Raw genomic sequence first — 23,376 nt, 5'->3', positions numbered from 1 at the left:
ATAAAACGTGGTAGATATAACAGTGACATTTGATGTCGTTGGGAATAACAACCGGAAAGAGATCCATGTGAAATAACTACATGATTCACGGAAAAGAAAACTTTTTGTTTTGATATTCGGATAGAAACGTGTTTTCTGGATGTTCTATCTCGTATGTATTTCTCGAGTGTATTTCTATCTGGTGGGATATGAAGTATAAGCATATTTAGTAATGTATAACATTATATATACACATTTCTAGACTTCAATACATATGCTTATAATAAACGTTCTAATATAAGTCTGTTAAACCAACTAATGATTTACAGTCGGACTCCGATTGTTCGAATTTCTCGATTTAATGATTTTTTTCTGAAATTTTGACGAAAATAGACGTCAAATCTCTATTTAACGAATTAAAAACCTCGATATAACGAATATTTTTTGAATTATCCAATTTTTTTTTCGTATGTCTGGTCACCCGAAACCCCCTATCCGAAGATTTTTGGCTTCCAGAAATCGATTACCTTCTTTACAAACAGACCAAAAAAAGGGGGGGGGGGCAATAAGAATCAGTTTCTTTCTGATGAAGAGCTATTCAAAATGAGAGAGTTTCAGTGGTTAAATTGGTGTACACTAATACCATAAAATATTGTGCTCTCCGCATATTCACACGTCAGCAAAGAAAATTAGTTTATTACTTATTCAGTTTCAGTTCAGAAATAAAGTTGCTTCAAGTTTGTGCTTTTTCTTGACAGGTTCGACAGAATTTGATAAAAATGTTAGATGTATCGACCAAACTTCTTTCCAGCAATTTTCTTTTATATCCATCGACTTCAATTATATTTTCTTCAATTGCTGTCAGAAATAAGTTTAAATAATGTTTCGAGTGTGTTTATGCTTCTGATCAATTGAACCCTGTTTTAACGATTTCCTCGATTTAACGAATAAAACTGTCTATAAATAGGATTATGTATATATATGTATAAAATTTTATTATGTATATCTGATAATATTTATTTTAATGTTAATACTTGGCAAAATTATGATAAAAGAGTTCACGTGCAAAACATACATTCACTGCAGTTAAAAAATTTTTCACGTACCGTAAACACGGGCTACTTTTGCCTCCGGGGTATTATTTTGTCCCAAAACGGAAAAAATGGTTGGAAAATGCGTGATATACGGGTTGATTCTTTCAGGTCTACATAGTAGCCGGGGATTCCGCCAGGTCGCAGCACTAGTTAGGCAAGCTCACCTTCTATAGAGTTCTAATATTCGCCGCTAGGTTGAAGCAATGCTGTTTTCATAGCCTTGTTAAATACACGTGCTTTGTTGTCAAACTTTCGTTCTTCCAAGGAATCAAGTAGTACATGTTTTAGTAAGGTACCGAATTTTAAAGTTAACATTATCTTGATTAAGAGTACATAAAATTATTTTGACTATCAAGGCTTTTTTTGATAAAATGTATAGGATGCACGGATGAGCTGAACATTGAAGGACCGGACACACCCCGCCTCCCATCTCAAGGAGATATCGAAGCGTTCCCGAAAGATGGGTGCATCCAGAATTTTATTAAATATGTATATGTGTATATATCTATATAAATTTGTATAACAGAATAACAAGTCCAATTACAGGAGTATAAATCAACGGAATAATTATGATAAATCATGATCTAAGAATCGAAATCCAAAGTGATATTATAGCGTCCTTGGCACGTCTGGACTCGATAATCAAAGTTCCGTTGGTGGCGGTCCGTCCACGTTTGTTAGATGTCACAAGTTATAGCCATGTAGGCCGTACAACGACGAATCGATGTCGTGTTTGCGTCACACGGAGTCCTGGTCCAAGTGTCCAAGTCAGCCAATGTTCGGACACCCAGGTGTTTTAGCTCATTCTAGGCACACATACCTGTTCCATAAGTATCCTACATCTTAATTTTCCTGGGCAATTAGATTTTCATCATTCCCGAAGCTACATCGGCTGGATTATGGGTGACATTGTTTCATCACGTTAACATGTTAAGTGTTTATAGTTTCTCCAATAAAGTTCGCCGTTTAACGACGTATCAGTTTCGTGAATTTCCAGTACCCCTACGTGGCCGCAAGTTGTAGACTTTCCCTGGTATCAGCTCACGGATGAGCTGCAGTTTGAGTGAGAATGTTCTTAATATTTTGGCCACTGAGTGTATGTCATGCAATAAGGGAAGGAAAGGCAAAAGAATAACAGATATATAGCTTATTAACGTTGCGCTGACCAAGCCCGGCCGTTAGCGGTCCAGAGGTGTTTTATCGGCATTCCGTTGGTATGGTTTGTACTTTGTAGCAGTGTTTCTTAACATTTTTCAGCTTATGACCCCCTATGGACCACATTTTTTTCTTGTGGCCCCAGAACACCCTCTACCGCCTTTGCTATTGCGATTCGACCGCACATTCTATAACCAAAAATGGTGGTTTAGGAGTCTTATATCACCCTTCAAAGTTTGTCCCATGAATTTACAATCACCCTGTAGTATACGAAATGCCATGAAGTGCTCTTTATCCGTCATCCGGATTGTCTTTCATTTTATTCTGTAATAAATCATAAAGAGCATTCGAAGCAGGTTACATGTATGATTATAATAAATTAAAAAGTTAGAATTTATACATAATACCGTTATTATTTTCAGGATTCCAGGATTCATATTCGTGAAAAATGTGAAGAAATCCAGAGACATCAACAGACGAATTTTCCATTAGAAAGTATTACGGATTCGTACATTTATTTACTTTTTGCTTGGAGTATTTTTCGCCTGCAACCGATGTCTTGTGGTTCTCAATGATGAGGAGCTCTGGTCATTCCATGTCTCAGCGAGTGCAACTTCGTCCAGACGTATCGATATCGATGGATGTCTCGAACATTCGCGTCAGCAAGAACTCTACTTTAGACTTATTCAACTTCAACATCAGTCAAGCCGTTGACATACTAGAGCAGTACCGTCATAGTGATCAAGTTTTTGAAGGTAAGTATCAAAGAAACGCAATTGCTATAATGTGTGATGGAATTCGTTATTTGACAATTTGTTATTGCGACAATTTTATTGCAGTTGCCTTCAATTTTTTTTTGGGACAGTACCACCAAGTTTGCAGCCGCGGGTCAAGGGTAATGCGTCGGGAGAGGCGACTCATTGTGTCGGTTCGTTGGATCATACCAATGAACTGGAGACCAACGTTTTACTGGAGACAGACTAATTTTTCCATATTATACTACTCTTAGAAGGGGCGATAGATGGATCCCTTCTGATCGAAGGCAGACATCTTCAGCTGCGAATGAAGTCGAGGTAGACATCTTCAACTAAAACTGTGAAAGGATCGGAGGTGGGCATTTTCAGCTGCTTAATGAAGCGGTGGAAGGCACTTAGCTAGGACGATGTGTCGGGAGAGGTGACTTATTGTGCAGTTTTATTGGGTCGTCTCATATTTTACTGGACAGGCACATTTTCCCATATTATTCGGCTCTTGGATGGCGGATCGCTCCCATCGCTCCCCTCTGGATTTGCACCTGCAAGTTTGAGAAACATCAATCCATCACATATCCCTTTTCCTGAAAAATGTGACAGATTTGATGGACGAATTGAAAAAAAAAGTTGGGTTCGTAAGCCAAATGGGAGAGAACGTTAGTGTTAATAAATATGGAGAACCCATCAAGAAAGAGTGAGTTAGCGTATCATATCGTGCTTATAAAGGTATAAGTGATGACGCCAAGTACTGTATAAATTGAAGAGTTTCGTGCTTAGATATAACTCAGAAGAGACCTTGAAAAGGTGCACGTCAAATAAGGCGAATTTGACGAGATTGGTGAAGCAGTTCCCGATTGGTGTAGACAGCGACGTACTCTCATTTCCTGTGGAGAACGAGGCAATGACCTTCGATAAAAAGACTGCATGGTGAGAAGAGTCATTCACCTTTCACGGAAAGCCGAAGTTGGCTGGTTTGATAAGTTCAATTAAGAAGCGGCATGGAATTCGGAAGCTGAGTTTGCGGAGAAAAACTGTCATCCGACTAAATAAATGCAAGGGCGTGTGTGTGGGGACTGTTTTTTCCCCAACTAGTTCATCAGGAATCGTCTGCATCAGCTGAAGTGATTCTGAACTTGTATATTCTGGTCGATTGGGATTCTACCGTGTCTGAGCAACATCCAATTTGGAAGGCAGATGATAATAATTTGGGCACCAAACACAAAAATTTCAAACTATAGCTTACATTTGGGATACATACATATATGGGTGTTTAGAAGTAGATGGTCGGAAGCAAAGAGATGAGTGAAAAAATTTGCTAAATTGAGTTAAGTAAGAGGTTTATTTACCCAGCATCTGACTATATATTGGCAGACAGACAGTATATAGACTGATTATATATTGGCAGATTTATTCTATTTATTACGGCTGTGCTTTCTAGCGGTCACTAGTTTGACTACTGCATAGAATTTCTAATGTTACAACAAACTTTGAAGTTGATTTTCTCGATACTCGAATTTGATTACTTGCATTAATTAGCTTGTAACTCCCTCCCCCTCCCCCCAATTGAAGTTGGCCTGTCTGAGCTGCCTACAACCTGAGCTGCCTACCCCCTACCTCGGCCGGCTGGGCCGGATCTGGTAGTCTGCATGACGGGCCGGATCGGCCGGATATAGTAGGGAAAGAGTTAAAGTCCTCTCATCGTCTATACAGGGTGCGTAGCTAACAGCTGGCGAAACAATTTACTGGCAAACTGTTGATCCTAAATGCCAGCTTCCAATTAGAAAAAGTAAAGATACGTTATTCATGTTGCAAGGGGATGTATATTTATTAAAATAAAAAAATAACTTTATATAAGGACACCCTGTGCTTAAAAACCCAATTAGAAAGTTGTTGTTCTGCCTCTCTCTTTCTTTCCTGAGGCCAACACAAAACTTTCACGTTTATGACTACAATATTCGCAGAGATATTTGAATTCAAAAATCGAATGAAAGTTGTGGAAAAACAGCATAAAAACTAATGGACAACGATTCTTTCCCCAATTATGAAAATGATTCTAAGCTTGAAATCGGCAATTAACAAAAATTGTTAAAAAAAAACGTAGACACATTTCCTCCTTATATTAGTTGTCACTAGAGGCTGGAAATTTAGGCACTGAAATAGGCACGCAAAAAAGCACTAAAAATGTCTAAAATAGGCACTAAAAAAATTTTAAAATTAATGTAAAAGAAAGGAAAAGAACTAAAAGGTCTGATATATTAAGTGTCAGAAAACTTTTTAAAATTGGGTGCACCTAGAGTGAATCTGCTTTTCAAGGATACATTATAATAATTCGTGAGGAAGTAGGGAAAGAAGTATGAAAAAAAATGTATATAGGAAAAAATAATACCCACAAATAGGAAGTTCATGCCGATGAAAATGGTACAAGAAATTTACAATTTGAAATTAGTTCATGCTGACGAGCCGGAAGATAATCCCGAGACAAATAATACAGTCGACGGCTTGTGATGTTTTTACAAAAAAAACCACGAAGAAACGTTGTGAACGGGAAATTTCAATGAGTAAAATTTATGAAAGTTGAGACCACGAGAGTAAGTCTTACTAAACGGGGAAAACGTATAGTGGGAACTTTATAAGCGGGATCCACTGTATAAAGATGACGCCAACAGAAAAGCGTTTCCTCTTTATTCTTTCCACTGTATTATTTTGTGTTTTATCTCGATGAGCACTCATTTTGCAAAGATTTGTAAACAATCCTCTCCTGGCTCTTTTCATACTCTGCGCATACATACACCACACAACTCACGCACATGTACAAACTTCTCTTTCCCCTTCACATACCAACCCTGGTGATCTGTAAGTCACCCGACAACCTACAAAGGCTAGGCGGCGACGGAAACGTTCAATTCTGGTCTGGATTCAAGTAGAAATCAGTGTTTTTGGAAAAATTATTTATCGAATGAAGCGCGCGCGCGAATGCATAGGAATATAAAAATGTACACCCGATCGGAAATTTGTATATGCCCTGGGCAAGTCACTGTTTTTTCATTCGGGACATAATTAGAAAATACATTAAAATGGCATCAAATTTTTTAACGTTATTTTAATGGTTCAGCCTGTGGTGACAGTAGAAAAAACGTCGTATATCGACGGATATTTCACTGTATCCGATTATTTTACAAGTGGGCACAACTTATCAAAATAATCAACTATAAATTATTGAGAAATTGACCGAGAAATTGATTTCTCGGATAAAAAGTTAAATGATAGAGTGCGAAAAAATATGACCATAATTTATGCGTGTAAAACTAGAAAGTAATATTCAACGACTCGAAATGAAACAAAATTTATCCAGCAACAATCAAAAATATAAATTATATTAACCGATATTCAACTGCATCGAATTTTTTCATAATTAAGTCCAGCTGTAATAAATTTTCATCTAAAAAATAACTTAAAACATAAATTTCTCCAAAAGAATTCTCTTATAATATTCATTAAATCAGAAATCAATGTTTCAAGTCGACATCAGAGGACGCTAGTAAAAAACTTTTTTTTTCCTGGTTGGCAAAACAACATATTTTTGTGATAGCTTTTTCAATTTCTTATCAAATTGCACATAATTTTTACATATGATTATTGCTTACTTAAATAACATGTTTGAGAAGTGTCAAATTCATCCTCCATTCCAACATTTGTTGCGGGAACACGTTTACAATTCAAACTCTTCCGTATGTAGGACAATCGACTGTCCCCAAACTCACACAGAAAATGTCAGGTTTTTTTTTATTTGTTCATTCTATTCATGTCTATGACCAGGAATAAATGACAATTACAGAAAATCATACTTAATATAAGTCTAAAAATTTTTATTCACTCATTACCTTTTGATGAAATTATTATTATTTTTTCAAAAGCTCTTATTTTCGAATTTTTTGGCATGGAATGTAAATAATCCAGTTTTTAGATTATGTAACTGAACTAGTGATTATGTATCTATGTGATTGCGTTGGAAGATTATGCATCTATGTGATTGCGTTGGAAGATTATGCATCTATGTGATTGCGTTGGAAGATTATGCATCTATATGATCGCGTTGGAAGATTATGCATCTATCATTATATTGCTGTTGTAAGAAGCCATATCGTTTGTGATAATTTAGTTAAACGTCTACCCTTTTGTTAGCGGCCATCTAGGGGCAAAGATTACGAAATCAGAAAAACACTGTCAATGCGGAACAGAAGCGTAAAAGATGACCAGAACCATAATCGGTCTATCGGGATCCCAAATGCCGCTACAATAGCAGTCCGTACTCCCTTCATCTAGTATCACCATCTGCAGGCGAATGTCGCATGAGACCGTAGCTTTTGTGCAGATTTACTATAATATTTACTTTTTGTTAAAAGTTAGCACCCTCTAGGGGAAAGGATTACGATGCCCGTGCTAGACCAGCACCTCCTAGAGATAGAAGGTCTCCGCATGCTGCCTGTGGCGACAGAAAGTAGTCCATTTTCCCTCAGAATGTTCAGGGAAAAAAATTACCTGCTCATGCCAGTATTATCTTTGTGCGGAAAAGAAATGATCGGGCTCAGAATTGGCGATTTCTATACCCCCCACATCCAATCACCATGCGGTATTTGTGAGCCAACCAGGAAGATTCCACGCCAAAATAAGAAACGAAATAGGATGCTATGTTTCAAAATGTGACAAACTTCCTAGGTAGTCGGAATGACGTCTATGGCAACTCGTGCGGAAGCCTTCTATCTCTAGGAGGTGCTGGCTAGACCAACACCACTTATAGAATAAGGCCTCCGCGCGAAGCTTGTGATGTCACCTAAGAAGGCCATTTCAGCCATTGCCATTGGATATAGCAGGCCGACGTATGCGATATCTTTACCTTTTTTTGCAGTATATCCAATGGCAATAGGAGAAATGGGCTTCTTCACTGACGTCACAAGCTTCGTGCGAAGGCCTTGTTTTATAGGTGGTGTTGGCTAGACACGGACAAGTGTGGCAAGTGGTTAATATTATATAAGGGTTGAGAATTAAAAAAAATTCTTTTGAAGTTCTCATTGTGCGCTAAAAACATTCAAGTTCTACAGAATATGAACTCTAAAATTCGCGAATAACATATAAAACAATGTCGAAACAGGAATTTACGGCAGGAAAAATGCAATGGAAAAAATGGTATTTATGGCATTTTGTCTGAACTTATATTTTGTGTTTTTCACAACATGTAAGTCAACATGTAAAAGTATGAACACGATATATTGATTATTCTACAAGTAAAATTTGATAAAATTGCATTGTATGATACATGACAATTAGCTCAGCAGAGTAAAGGCATTTTATAGTTTGACAGATTATCAAAATAAAAATTAATTTCTTATTTGGACGTTTTTTTTGTTTTGGGGAATATCTCTCGCGTCTCCCCCTCCCTCCCAGTTCATTGTGACCTCGCTACCTACACTTTGGAAACCACTGCCTTAGAGGAATGTTCGCGAGGTGCATGTATGGTGGTATCAGCTGAGAGCACGCAGACCTGCGACATGATACTTAGGGGTCATTCAAGTTTTATGTCAGCATAGGGGGGGGGGGAGCAGGTTTTGGATTTGCTGACTTTTGATGACGGGGGGGGGGGAGGTTTAACGGTTGCTTACGTCATCAACCACCCCTTTTTGAAGATATGAAATATTCTAAGCTGCTGACGAAATTTTGCTGAAGGGGGTCGATGTTTTGCTGACTTTTGCTGACGGGGGGGGGGGGGCAAAAATGGCTGAAAATCTGCTTACGTAATACTTGAACAGCTTCTTACATAATATGAAAATTCAAAAAATTTACCATGTTCATTTTAAAATGTGGACGATAGATGGCTGAGCGAGCAGTACACGAAAAAAGCACTAGTCGGTTTAACATAAATACGTAAGGGGCTACATACATAACTCAGAACAAACATTCGACATATGCCGATTCATTAGAAATTCCACAGAGGAATATGTTATAATACCGTGCATGTACTAGTAGTAGAAGTGTAAATCACCTATTGATGGTGATAGACCTGAGTTTTGGTTTGAATACTCAGTTTGAAAGAAGAAAGAAAGCAGTAGAAGTGTCTCAGATTCCGAAATTTTAATTTCTGGGCATTTATTTTGCTTCTGTAAACATCAAATACTTTTTCCCGTTTTTGCTGCTGCAATTGTCTACCGTTAGTAGTACAAGCTTACGAATTCACGCAGAAAGAGACTTTTTTTAATGCTATGTAGTGTCAGAATATTCAGAATGAAGCTATTTTCTGAGCAGAAATGCTGACATCAAAAGAATGTTCTTTACCAAAGACTCGCAACGCACCGAAGAAACTTCAAAAGAACTCCCGAAACTCGCAAGAAGGAATAATTCGAATAGTTTTATGAAATTTATGATAAGATATCGCAACGGAAGACAAAAGGTGTTTGTTCTCTTGGCTGAATGAAGAGCGAATTTCTGATACAGAAACGAAAGGACTAAGATTCAGCAATTTTCGTTTTTTTTCCTTTGAAAGCTATTATGAACTCTTATTAAGTTTTCCTGAGTTCCAATACCGAGGGTGATTTAGATAATAGTCACTCATGCGATTACTTCACTATCCGGAAAAATCAGGAGGCTAATTTACACTTCGATGAGATAATGAAAGAGAATATTTAATTTCTGGCAAGATACAGCATAAGAAAACAAAAAAGTAATTTTGTGTATAGGAATATTGCTAATAATACTGATTAGTAATTTCATTTTTTTTATATTTACAGGTTGAGCATAAATTAATTTGGTATTTCCAGAATATTTTGCAGCTGTAAAGAGCAAACGTTTAGACGTTCACACAGAGGATATGCACGGGTGGGAACTCTGCGCCAATTGCGCCGCACTGCGCCATCCTGCTCCAATAGGGTATTTTCGTATTTTTCTGCGCCAAATAGCGAATTTCGCTTCAGTATGCCCGGAATTTCGGAAAGGACGTCAAAAATTTTTTGTTCCTGCTTGCCGCGAAACGATTCTTTCCGAAAAGAGCGTGTTTTATTCCGCTGTACTTCAACTATCGCCGTATTTAAACTATCGGCCCATCATTGGGTTTCCCATCGCGAAACCCCAATAATATCCCTGATTGTGCAACTGAGGATGGTTTGCAATGATCTTTCAGCTTTAAAGCGCAAATGCGAGTCAGTTTCCGTTTCCAAAAAAAAAGTCGCCACTGGAAGGGAGGTGTTCCAGACAGCAAATAGTGCCCTCAGTAAGCAAAAGTCATCTTAAAAAGACTGGTGCGAAAAATTTTATGACAGCCGCTCTTTCAAACAAGGTGTCAAAAGCTTGAAACACCAAAAACAAAAAAAAAGATGATGAAAAGATGTTTGATAACAAAAGACAGTGCAGTTGTTTTATTTTCAAAAAGGGGTGAGGGTAAACGAAAATATTGCTGTTAACTTCGCTGCTCCCTAATTTATAAATATCTGATCCGAATCCTATATTTTGTTGCTCCAAAACTGCTCCAAATCCTCAATTTGCTGCTCCAAAACTGCTTCGAATCCTGAATTTCGCTGCTCTAAAGCTGCTCCGAAATGGACTTTGTCACTTCCCACCCCGGATATGTTTTGGCTCCTCCTTTTTGGAATACAGTTTACTTTTGGCTGTTGATTATCAGGGCTATAATAGTAAAGGCTGCCTGATCCCTTTGAAAATTCTCTTGCTGCCTTGGCTCAGTGGGCGTGGTCTGGGATCATGTGTGTTACGTCATTGCTCTAATACTATTTAAGCAAAGTGCAACCTTAAAAAACCAGAGTAGAAAGTGGCAATTAACCGGTTCTGTCAGCGCGATGACGTCAAATGGTAGCAACTCCGTTGCGTCATAAGACAGCCCTTATTATACGGGTCAAACTTTATCAACTCCCCGGTTGATTATGCTGCATTAAATTTAAAAGTCATTTGATTACTAATTTCATCTACATTCATAAATCAGTCATTTTGCGACCATTTTTCTTGAAAAGGTAGAAAAAACTGAACTTTTCAATTCACTTGATTTAAACGGAGTACAGTAGAATTTCTCGAAAATGGACATCCACGGAACCGAAAAATTTGTCCGTTAACGAGGATTATCCATCAATAGATAGTAAAATACATCAAGTCCCGTTGACATGATTCAAAATAGCGTCCGTTAACGGGAGGTGTTCGCTAATGAGGGAATGTCTGGTATGTGATATTCCACTATACATTCGTTAGGTCAGGCATAAGAATACTTGCTCAATTCTACTGAATTCGAAAGCTCAATAAATTTTGGAAAATTTCGGCCAAAACCAGGTTTTTTTGTTTTTCCTTTTTCAATATGGATGAAATGAATAATGAAAATATCTACAATAATCAGTAACCAAAGGCAACATTTTTTAAGGCAAGCTATGAGCAGCTGACGTGTCCTCTGTTCTAATCCACTAAATTCGAAAGCTCACTCCCCATTTTAAAAAATGACGGTCAAAATCGGATATTATTTAACGTGGACGAAATCAATACTCAAAAAATCTATCTACTCATGTACTAAATAACAAAAGGTAAACTCTTTTATATCAAGCAGCTGACGCATCTAATCCATTGAATTTGAAAGCTCAGTCTGCTTTTCTATTTTGAAAGAACTGGCACAAAAAATTTATAAAATTCAATTTTCAGTTCAACGAGCAATTTTTAACTAAATAATATTGCTAAATAAAATCTAACTGAAACATATCCGGAAAAGGAAAGAGAAGAAGCAAATAAATTTATGAAGCACAAAGTTTTAACAAATACTCCAATTTTGGCATGAAAAATGAAAAATCCTGCTTCTTCAAGTGTTTCCGTTGTATTGTATGACATTTGGTAAGATAAAAAATTCAAAAACTTCAATCCGAAATTTAAAGGGGCAATACCAGTATATTTCTTTTCTACTGATGTTATAAAATTTTTATTCTGGAGATACAGAAAATGTAGTTTTTAAATGTATCTGACACTCCTACATTGCATCTACAGAGCACATACAAAACATTGAAGGACAAGACACCGAATACACCCGCTTCTCATCTCAGGGATAGAGCTGACAAAGCATCGCACAGAGTAAAATGGACAAATTTAGAGGATTTAGAGGAGATCTTCATCCAGCAGTGGATGGAAAATTGTTTATAATGATCATGATTACGTCATTCATATTACAAGGGGTTGTACAGTTGTTAAAATAAAAAAAATAAACTTTTTGTATGGACACCCTGTTCTTAGAAACCCAATAAGAGAAAATTGATCCTCTGTCTCTTTTGATGATATAAAAAAAAAATCCATGTTTCTGACTGCAATATTTACTGAGATATTTGAATTTAAAAAATGGAGAAAAATTGGGTGAAAACAGCGTAAACAAACGAAAAATGCTTTCTTCCCCTCATTTACGCTGTTTTTTTTTTCTCTCTCTCTCTCCTCCCAAAGTTTCTCCATTTTTTAATTTAAATATCTCAACTAATATTGCACTTCAAAGCTTGGAATTTTTTTTGTTGCCCTCGGGAGAGACAGAGGGACAACTTTCTTACTGGGTTTTTGAGCACAGGGTGTCTGTATAAACAGTTATTTTTTTTAATTTTAATAATTTTACAACCCTTTGAAACATGAATGACCTATCTGAGGTTCACACGTTATTTGAATGCTTTTCCTAATTGGAAGTATGCCTCTAAGATCAACGTTTCACCAGTAAATTGTTGCGCCAGTTGTTTAGTTATGCACCTTGATTGAATATTTAATTACTTTTATATTCTATTATTTCCATCTTACGTTGATCCCCATCGATTGTTTAGGGAGAAAAGAAAAATAAATACATATACAACGAAGAATAGAGATCATATCATCCAATTTAATATTTCCAGAGCAATACCAACTTTATCGACGCTCAAAAGAGTTTATTATTAGTGCAATTCATCGGAAATATATACCGTATTTTTATTATTAAATGCGCGTTTTCTTTTGCTATTGTTATCGGGAGAGAATATCCACCCGAGGTGCTCTTTCTCGAGAATAAGAAGACGAGGATGGAAAGAAAGATGAATGAAATTGAAAGGACCTGAAGAAAATCGATCCTAAAGAAAGGAGTTTTTTCTTTTTTGGACAATAATAATGTGTTCTTCAAGAGTTCATGTAACTGACATCACCTGCCGTTTGCAACAGAAGGACGCGAATTTAGGTCCCCCGCGTGGCCTTTACAAGCTCTTTATTCAGAGGACGGTGAAAAAGAAATATGAGCACTCTCTTCGTTACAAGAAATATGTTGGTTAAGAGCGTATTACATAATGTCAATAAATATTCGTATTTCTGCGAGCACGTGGGAAGTTTTCATTGATAAACTAAAACGGCCATAGATCTTCACATTTTATTCACATTTGAGTAATCAATAGTAAATTTTGAGGAGGAAAAAAAAAATTGGGGTTGGCTGTTTCATATAGACACGACTTACTTACTTACTTACCGAACACGACCAGGCTCTGTCGTTTGTGTTATTTAATCAAATGCCCCGGAGGGCGCTGCAGTGTCGGAAAATTTTAGTTCATTCTCTTAATTTACAAATAGCATAAATACACAGATAAGATACGTGAAATCAAGAGTCTTTGTAAAATGATATGAATCATCGTGGCATGTGTATGCGAGTCGACTAATAAAGAAAATTAAGATAGTGCACGGAATATTTGGGGGTTGGGGGGTTGGGAGAGGTACTATTGAAAAGAACCCTTTGACAGTAATCAATCCGCGAGTACACAGAACTTGTGCTAGTCAGAATCGGAGTCCTCAGCAAGTAGCTGTCGTTTTCTTCTCAGTCTGGCCGATCGTCTAGGCCAGTGACTCGCCTTCCCAACGTGGGCGTTAATGCCCCAAAGATGCCCCAAAAGATGATATTTAAAAAATACAGCAACCGAATTAAAAATGCAGTTACGAACAAAATATATATATACACATGATAAAATAATAAAACATTATACAATGCCCATAAGAATACTTATGGTTGTCTAATTCTAAGTATGAATAGAGCTTCTCGATTCAACCCAACATATTTCTTTTTAAACTTGTCAATTGTGTTGCAATTTACTACCCCTGGGGTAAGCTATTCCATTTATTAACAACCCTATTAGAGAAAAATTCCCTGCGACACCTTCTAATCGATACTGTCCCTTACTAATCGATACTGGTGTCCCCTTGTAAAAGCAGTCAAGCTGTGCGAGCACAACTCGCATCTGAAAGTTGATAAAATGGTAGTAAATTGCCCAATGATGGTAGACCAGAGTTGTGTTCTGCTTAACAGAAGGATCGATGGTACCACTGCATCTCATTTTGTTAAATTTGTTCGGAGTTCAGTACAAAACCGATTTAATGTGCAGCAACATCGCAATTGAGCTTCAGAAGCAATCAACGAGATTGCAGAAATTAGGCATCTCGGCTTTATGACAAGTTTCCTTCAAATATTTCTGCATCTGGTAACTTTTACCGAAATTTCAAATAAACTTTCGCAAAGTAATTTCTTGAAATATTTCTTAAACTAAACAATAACAGTTTTTTTTTCAATATCTGAAACTGCATATCATAAAATTCAGTGTGATTCTCGAACGTCTTAAGGAACCGTTATTGTGCATGAGGAAGGCGTGGTTTTCATTTGAATTAAGCGAGGAAAATTTAATTATAAAAAGCTAAATTGATGAATATTTTGTTTATTTTTCAATTTAATAAGATAAAAAGTAATAACTGATAAGGTGAAATAATGGAAAAATTATAAGATAATATTTTCATACTTTTTAGATCATAAATGCTTGCATATTTTCAAGGTTTTAGGTCATAGAAATGTGTGTGTGTGTGTGTGTGTGTGCGCGCGAGCCCTAATCATCACATTTGAATTAAATGAATATTGGTAGTAAACGAATATTGAGTGTGTGTGTGCGTGTGTAAGGTAAATGGATAGAGTGGTAGAACATTGATAGCAAATCTTTTAGAAGGTTGATATTTGGCTATTGTTTTGGAAGTTCAAAGGAGAAGTTTTTAGATCTGCTTAGAACTTGAGTCGGAACTTCTTGATATGAATTTCCCCTTAGTTGGACTGTTGAAAATATTTAATCGCTCAAATTCACTCGAGCTGTCGCCGCATAGATATATACGTACACAAGATATTTATGATTAATTATACATGAAGGACGGTTTTCTCCATAGCAGTTATCGATAAGAACAGTTCTTGAGGTCGCAGCCATTAAAGCAGTTTAATTCAACATATTTCGACGAGAAAAATTAAATTCTTAAGGTCCAAGATAACCCCTTCGAATATCGATGGTGCTTTAATTGATCACCATCTAATTACTACCAGAGTGAAATTGCGATCGGATTATCGAACGAAATACACAATTTTCCGTTATATATCATTACTCCCCCGACATATACATTCTCTTCTAAGAGATTGGATTATAGAATGACATATTTAATTATTCCCTTGATTAATGACGTTTCTCCAATTTCATATCCGAATAGAAGATGAGAGAGAATTAAATATGCGTATTCCAATATCGTTGCAAATATATCCATGTACACATGATTCGCGATAGAAATTTCGAGTATAGAGGGCAGAAAGCAAAAATATAATAATTAATTCCTTTGATATATATCGGGAAGCTTAACATGGAAGAAGATGGATCATCTATTGGATATGATGGACTGGTAGAAACTCTGGCAAACATTGGCTTTAATTTTAGGAACAAATATTGGAACTCCAAACTTGTTGACTTGGCTTGATAATTACTTCTATTTGATAGGTCTTCTTAGAATAAGGAAATTAAAATGCTATTTTTTTTCCCACAAAGATGAGTGATATCTACTCCGTTGATGATGATGTGATGTGCGGATGAAATTTTTCGACATGTTTCAAATGATTCATATGTACATAGAGGTGTTATAATGTTTCCGTAAACATAAGTCACTCTGGCCTACTTTTGTGAAACTTTTTTGTTAAATCTTGTGCTAGAACAGTGGTTCTCAACCTTTTTTGACTCGCGGAGCCCTTTTTAGTAAAAAACATTTTATGGCGGAGCCCCATTGGCCCATTTTTTAATTATTGATTAAAGTTACTGATTTATTTTTACTATTTAAAAATATTTGTAATTATTATTTTTTAATTTTAGTTTTTTTTTAATTTTCCTCGAGCGTCCGCGGAACCCCTGGAGAGTGCACAAGAAGCCCCAAGGGCTCCGCGGAGCACCGGTTGAGAACCGCTGCGCTAGAAAATAACAAATAAAATGAAGATTGCACTGTAAGGTAATTTTTAGATAATTCAAACCTTCTCTAAACGATTGTGATAAAAAAATCCACTTTCGATAATGTTTTATGAAATTTATGGAGCAAAGTAGCTCATACGTTATGGTAACTTTGTCCCTAACCAAATATTCCTATTTTCAAATCACTGTAAAACATTCTTGAAGCAATGGAAGTCACAGGTATTACGTCAGCAGATTTTTAGCCATTTTTGACCCCCACCCATCAGTAAAAGTCGGAAAAATACTGACCCCCCCCCCCTCCTTGTCAGCGAAATTTCGTCAGCAGCTTAGAATATTTCATATCTTCAAAAAGGGTGGTTGATGAAGTAAACAATCTTCAACCCCCCCCCCCCCGTCATCAAAAGTCAGCAAATCCGAAAACTTCCTCGATGCTGTAATACTTGAATAATGACCCCTTAACAAGAAAAAAAATTCCAGGCCTTTATCCAGGCTTTCGTACTTCGTAGCTACTATTATTGCCTACAGCTGTCTTCTATTTATATTATTCATGGGTTAGGGCAAAAGTTTCCAAACTGCGGCCCGCGAACGCCACCAATCCGGCCCGCCATAGTTTATTTTGATTATGACCAAGTCATGAAAAATCTTTATATATATACAACGTTGTATATTGGATTTTAAAAGTTCAATTAAGCCTCGTTGAAAATAAGAGAGAACGGGAAATTTTATTAAAAAGTTAGAACGTCCAAAACTAAGGAAATATCTCTAAAAATGCGGGTCATATGGCCATCTTAACATACATGTTTCTGGCCCGCGAGCGACTGAAATACCGCATATCTGGCCCGCGGACTGAAAAGTTTGCGTACCCTTGGGTTAGAGAAACGGAATGGATTTTCTTCAAAAAGTGCGAGGTATTTTTTTGCTTCATTCACCAACAATTCGCACAGTTCTTCAAAAGCGGAATAAATGGAATTCCGAAATAACCACGTCGGTAAATATGGATGAGGAAGTTCCAATATCAACTTTTTTAGTTTCTGCGGCGTTGGTATCGTGACAAGTGGTCTGGCGTTGTTGTGAAGAATGATTATGCCTTTTTATTCGGTCAAAAGCAGGGTATTTTTTTCTTTCCAATTTTTCTATGGAGTTTGGTGGATTGTTCATAGTTTAGTTTCCCAGTTATTATTTTGCCAGAGGAAACTTGAAGTAGTAAGTACTCCACACTGCAGTCTCATCAAATACACGGGAACAACTTCATTGAATGCAAGTCCACCTACGAATACTGTTTTTTTTTACCTGTGTTTGCTGCTTTTTTTATATTTTACTGTTATAATATTCAGATATCTATTTTTAATCAGAGGCTACTCAAGTATTATGTCAGCAAATTTTTAGTCATTTTTCATTCCCCCTCTTCCCGCGTCAGCAAAATTCTGACTTCTCCCTTTTGTCAGTAAAATGAAGAAAGCTTCAGCCCCATATCTACTGCATATTGAGATCACATAAAGGCATATACAGGGAAGAGGGCTCCTGCCTGCCCCCTGAAAAATGATTAAAAAAAAATTCAAAGAATCCAAGAGAGAGAGTGAGAGAGAGAGCCATTACGAATATTATTTCATATTTTCGTAAAAAGTAGTTGGTGACGTAATCAACTCATTCAACACCGTCCCTCCATTATCAAAAGTAAGCAAATTCGAAACATCCCCCGATGCTGAAACAATACATACTTAAATGGCCCCTTAACTGTGAAGATTCTGTCCAATAAATTCTATTTTCATTGCGTTCACTTAGAGAAACTCGACCTTGCAGGTTTTTTCCCCTTAATAGAAATACAGCGAAACCTCGATATAACGATACTCTGTGGACCAAGAAAAAATATAGTTGTAGAGAGGTAGCTTCATTGAGAGGTAGTCGTCTCTACTAGTCCTCTAGCCGTCCAGAGTAGTATTAAATTAGATTCAATATTTGTAAATGTGGTAAAACACATTCCAATAATTCTGGTAATTGTGGCCATGGTCCAAATAAACTTCTTCAATATATTTTGTCCCAATACTTCTTTCCGAAACTCATTTTAACATGGCACGCCAAAAATTCCTCTTAGTGTATTCGAAATTTAAAAAATTTTACCTTTTCTCACAAGTGTAAGATTTGTACGCTGTGATGTTTCTAACACCATCGTAAATCGGATACGAACTTTTTCAATCACTTAATACACAAGTTGATCGGAAACTAACTTTACCGATATACGAGCCCCTAGTGAACGCAAAAATCAACGAATACAAATGAAATTCAAGATGCAGTGGAAACCCCTGTCTATAACAATACTGTAGGGACCTAGAAAAAATATTGGTATAGACAGGTTATCGCTGTAGAAATGGATCGCTTGGACAAATCTTGAAAAATTCGTATGTCCGAAAAATAATATACCTAAATATTACCGGATTTACTTATTTTATTGTAAAAATCATTTCTCATTGTTAAAAAGAACGCACAAAATAGCTTCATATAATAGTTATTCGAATAATCTTAAAAAAATCATAATGAACACAAAAATTTTTATTATAAATCATCATCTGAATCTGCCTTATTACTACTGTGACTGACCGATGAAAACCAGCAGAGTTTTCCAATTTCACTTGTCTTACTACTACTTCACCAACTCTGGCCATATCGCTATATTGCAGTTTACTGCCATTAATGAGATGGGTTGGAAAAGAAAGTGCTGTCTGTCGGTGGTCGCCTCAAGTTCGTTAGGGAAAATAGCTTATCTATATCCTCCCCTCCCTCGGATTCGAATCCAGGACCGTGACAGAAACCTTCACGGTAGTAGACGAGCATCTTACCACCACGCCACTCGGGCTCTCACTTCTCTTACTGCCTCTTTTGTCAGAAATTGTTTTTAGATTCAGAGTCAAACTTATCAATTTTTAGACTATCAATGCATGAGCATGACAATGCAATTAGGCTATCAACTCATGAAATTAATGCGGCCACCAATTAAAAATCTAAGTTCAATTAATTTTAATTTTCCGCGCGGTTAGTGTCTTAAAAGAAGTTGGTAAGTAACTGTCCATTTTGCTCATGGAATCACAGCCGAATTACGTTCCAGGACCACACTGGAACAGGTGCGAGGGACGAGAGCAACACCAGCCTTAAAATAGTAAGGGCCGTAAAAATAAAATGCACATTGACTATACAATCCATCTCAACTGCCTTACAACGTCGTAGCTTCAAATTAAATAAGAATAACTAGTAGCTCCTAAATAAAAATAAAAAAACAATTACTTAGGAAGTACCATCAATAAACCGTATTATGCAGCATGTCCAGGAAATCCTTATTTAGGATTTTTCTTCTCGACCGGTTATTGAAACATACCTTCAATTGAATGGATTCAAATAACGTGCTCATTTTAAATACTATGTTGTATATTGCTATCCCCACTCCGCGGTAAGATTTCTAAACACACTCTATTTGTGTCATGAAAACCCCATTGCTCGCCTTATTACTCACCCATACAGTTGTTGTATCGTGTCATGAAATGACTGATCTTTTATCGCGGCCGATAATCAAGACACGAAAAGTGCTTTAACTCTTTTGGTTTTTTCGTGCTCGCGTTGGGCACGCGATGAAAAAAAATATATATATATATACATGCCCGGTAAGAATTTTTAAATGCCCCGTGCATGTCGAGCAATAGATTTGCCCAACCCTAATTTCCGCTATTTACTACTGAATACTTTATCTTTATCTGAAACCGACTATAGCTCAGGCCTAACTATTGAATACTAATTCCACCGGATAAAGAAAATATCGTTATGGGCAGGTTTATCGTTATAGACGGTGTCGTTAGACACAGGTTTCAAAGTATGTGGTCGAGAATACAGCGAAAACAAAGGTCTAGTTCTCGCTGTTACGATCAGTAACAATATATCGAAAAGTTCGAATGTCAGCACTCACGTTTATGAATTACTAACTGATTGGCGCAGTAAAAAAACCCATGAATGGCGTTATAGAACGGTACCTGTAATACTCGTCGCAAGATCTCACCAAGGGGGTTGGCGCACTAACCCCACGGTGGCGGACTTCTTGCTACGAAAATGTGATCTGCATTGGTTGTTTTCCTTATCTGCGATGCCTTTTATCATGCTACAGGTACCGTTCGATCGGCTTTAATATTCCTTTAACCCCGTTCACATGTGCAAATATTGCGGTAGCATTGGGAGTTCTAGCACCCGCTTGACGACTTTTTTCCTTTGTAAGGAAAGAAATGGAGAGCAGTCATTGGTGAAAATTCTTGAAACCGGTTTTAAACCCGCTTTTTCTATTTCCCATGTAAACGGGGCTTTTGAGATGGGAAGCGGGAGTGCGTCCGGTTCTACAGGCACCGTTCCAACACTTATCGTATGTTATTGCGACATTTTGAATGCATAAAAGTGAGTGCTGCCATTTTTTCGAATTTGTTTTTGCTGTTACCGTAATCGCGAGAGCTATTTGTTTGTTTTCCGCTTAATTCTCGTGCTCATACTCTGGAACACCTATATCTCGAATTTTACATTCATTCGTTGATTTTTGTGGCCGATGGGGGGGGGGGGGGTACGCATATAGAAAAAAAGTATTTTCTGACCACTCTGAATGATTGCAATTTTTACTTAATAAAAAAATTTTATTTTTTACCTTTCATTATCTTTCCTCCTAGGTTCTATCCGAAAAGTTATTGTAAGCTGCTACGTGGTTCTCATCATCGCAGGCATCGTGACTAACCTGTTGGTGTCACTGCTCATAATGACACGTCCTCGACTCCGCGTCGCCAGGAATCTCTTCATCGTCAACTTGAGCATATCCGACCTTATCCTATGCCTCTTCTGCATGCCTTTCACGTTGACGGAGCTGCTGAATCGCGAATGGAACCTCGGGTCCTTTCTATGTAGGGCTGTTCCTTTCGTCCAGGCTGTAACTATCTTCGTGGCCTCGGCTACCGTATCGGCCATCGCCATCGACCGGCAGTACGTCATCACGCGTTACAGCTTCCAGAAGAACCGTCTCGAACACAGTAACATGATGGTTTACACAGTCATTCTATGGATATTCAGTTTCGCGCTATCCTTGCCTATATTGTTTTCTAAAACGGTGACAGCGGTGAGACTCGCCGGTATAACGCTTTACGAAAAGTGCATAGAAACCTGGCCGTCTTTTCATTTCAAAACCATATACACGCTTCTAATCCTTTTCGCGCAGTTCTTCATTCCCAGCGTCGTTCTGACTGTCACTCACATGAGGATTAAATCTCACTTGAATTACAGCATCCGCAGACATACGACGCCTCGTTCCCTGAAGACATCCGAAAGACTAAAGAAAGAGTTGAGGAGAAACAACAGGGCTACCGTCATACTTGCTTTCATATTCGTCGTATTCGCAACCAGCTGGTTGCCCTGGAATGCTTTCAATCTATTGGCGGATTTCGAGCTGTTATCCATGGACATGAACGACTTCTATTTGACTTTCGCGGTATGTCACTTGATAGCCATGTCTTCCTGCGTCACTAACCCTTTCTTGTACGGGTGGCTGAACAACAACATCAAGAGAGAGCTCTTACAGATCAAGTTCACGGCTTTGAAGCACGCATTATCATCAGGAAGGCCATCTAATACGGAGAACGGAGTCTCACGTTGTGACAACGTCTGTGGTAAATCTTCCGCGAGGACATCTGCTGGTCATTTTGAGGAATGTAGCTTGTGAAAATCTTTGAAAACACATAAAGCTATATCTAGACAACTATTGTATAATCCACAAGAATCTACCGCTAACTCGAGCCGACTACCGAATTTCTTTTTGAACTAAAAACTGATCAGAGCTTAAATTACACTGCTCAACAGAAAAAGTTTTTCAAGATGCCAAGGATAGTTTCAGAGTATATCCGGGCTGCTGATTCCAAAGCTGGTGTTGATTTTGTCGTATTGGCTCTAGTGCGGCTTGTTGGAGCAAAACACTGGAGCCAATTCAGCTCCAGTGTTCGAGGAAATGCATATTCTCAACATTTCAATGTACGTAGTCTCCAACCACTAATTTTTGCGACGAATTATTACTTAGAATTTTTCAATTATTTTAAAATTTTGTTCACCATATTAATTCAATTCAATTCCAATTTTATTTCCTTACAGGAAAAAAATTTACAGAGCATTACAAAACTGATGTAATTATAGATACAAGTAAGAGCATCAAGGAACACAACATAAATTTATACATGTACAGTCGAACCACGGAGAAAAGGCATATATAGTAGATGACCTTATTATATTTATATCATCATCAGACATAAAACTGGTCTATACGTATTGATTTTGAGAAGGTGAAATTTGAAATTGGACAATAAAGCGTATAAATGAAGTACCTCCCTTTCATTTTTTTGATTGAAATAATGTGGTGAAAAAAAGATTGAAAGGCAACCGAAAAACTGGCATATCTTGTAAACTTGTGCTTGTAGATGTATGAAAATTTCAGAATGATAACTACAATTGAAACTGAACTTGCTACATGAAAGGTAATTAATCTGAGTACTACACTGCTTCGGGAAATTTTTTTTTGAAATTAAAGTAAAGGTTAAAACCTGGAAAAAAAACTTTAAGGATACACCACAATTAAAAATTATGAGCAAAAATTTTAATTTAATGAAAAGAGACACAGCTTGTTTTCTTTATAATCTTTATCTTTCGATATGTGACTGATGGAGGTAAGTCATTAATAAATAGTTGTGTAATCGTCTTTCAAACTTGTTTGGCCACTGAAACAAGATGATGTTTGTTTCTGTATTGCGTACCAGTTTTACACGTTTCGTGAGTCAAAATGCTACTTTAGTGCTATTTAGGACTAAAAAAAGGGACTTCTCGGTTACCAGTCAAGGGGATTTAATGATTTTTTCTCCAAATCAACACTTTTTAGACTTTGAAACATGTACAGGCGCATTGTCCTGTTAAACAAAAACTGTCTAAAAGTAATCAGAGGTGCCTCAAAAAATAGAAGTTACAGTCGGCTCCCGTATTCGCGGGGATCACGTTCCAAGAGTGATCGTGAATACGAAAAATTTGCGAATAACCGAAACTGTTTTTTATTGTATATCTCATTTCTTGAACATCATGAGAAAAGCG

General features: G+C 37.1%; 1 protein-coding gene across 1 annotated transcript; it reads left to right on the top strand.

Annotated features, from left to right (window-relative positions):
* The first annotated feature begins 2,802 nt into the window (after positions 1–2,802).
* LOC149076985 (neuropeptide F receptor-like) lies at positions 2,803–21,970 on the top strand. The gene is made up of 2 exons (XM_089242317.1): positions 2,803–2,983; positions 20,931–21,970. Exons 1-2 carry the CDS (start codon positions 2,803–2,805, stop codon positions 21,968–21,970), a joined length of 1,221 nt encoding a protein of 406 aa, XP_089098443.1.
* The last annotated feature ends 1,406 nt before the right edge of the window (positions 21,971–23,376 follow it).

This window comes from Pholcus phalangioides, unplaced genomic scaffold (assembly GCF_987345545.1).
Source record: "Pholcus phalangioides strain wild (caught in Gottingen) unplaced genomic scaffold, Ppha-v1.0 ptg000015l_1, whole genome shotgun sequence".
Classification (NCBI taxonomy): Eukaryota; Metazoa; Arthropoda; class Arachnida; order Araneae; family Pholcidae; genus Pholcus; species Pholcus phalangioides.
The sequence above is the reverse complement of the archived record's forward strand: the minus strand, read 5'-3'. Positions and strand labels throughout refer to the sequence as shown.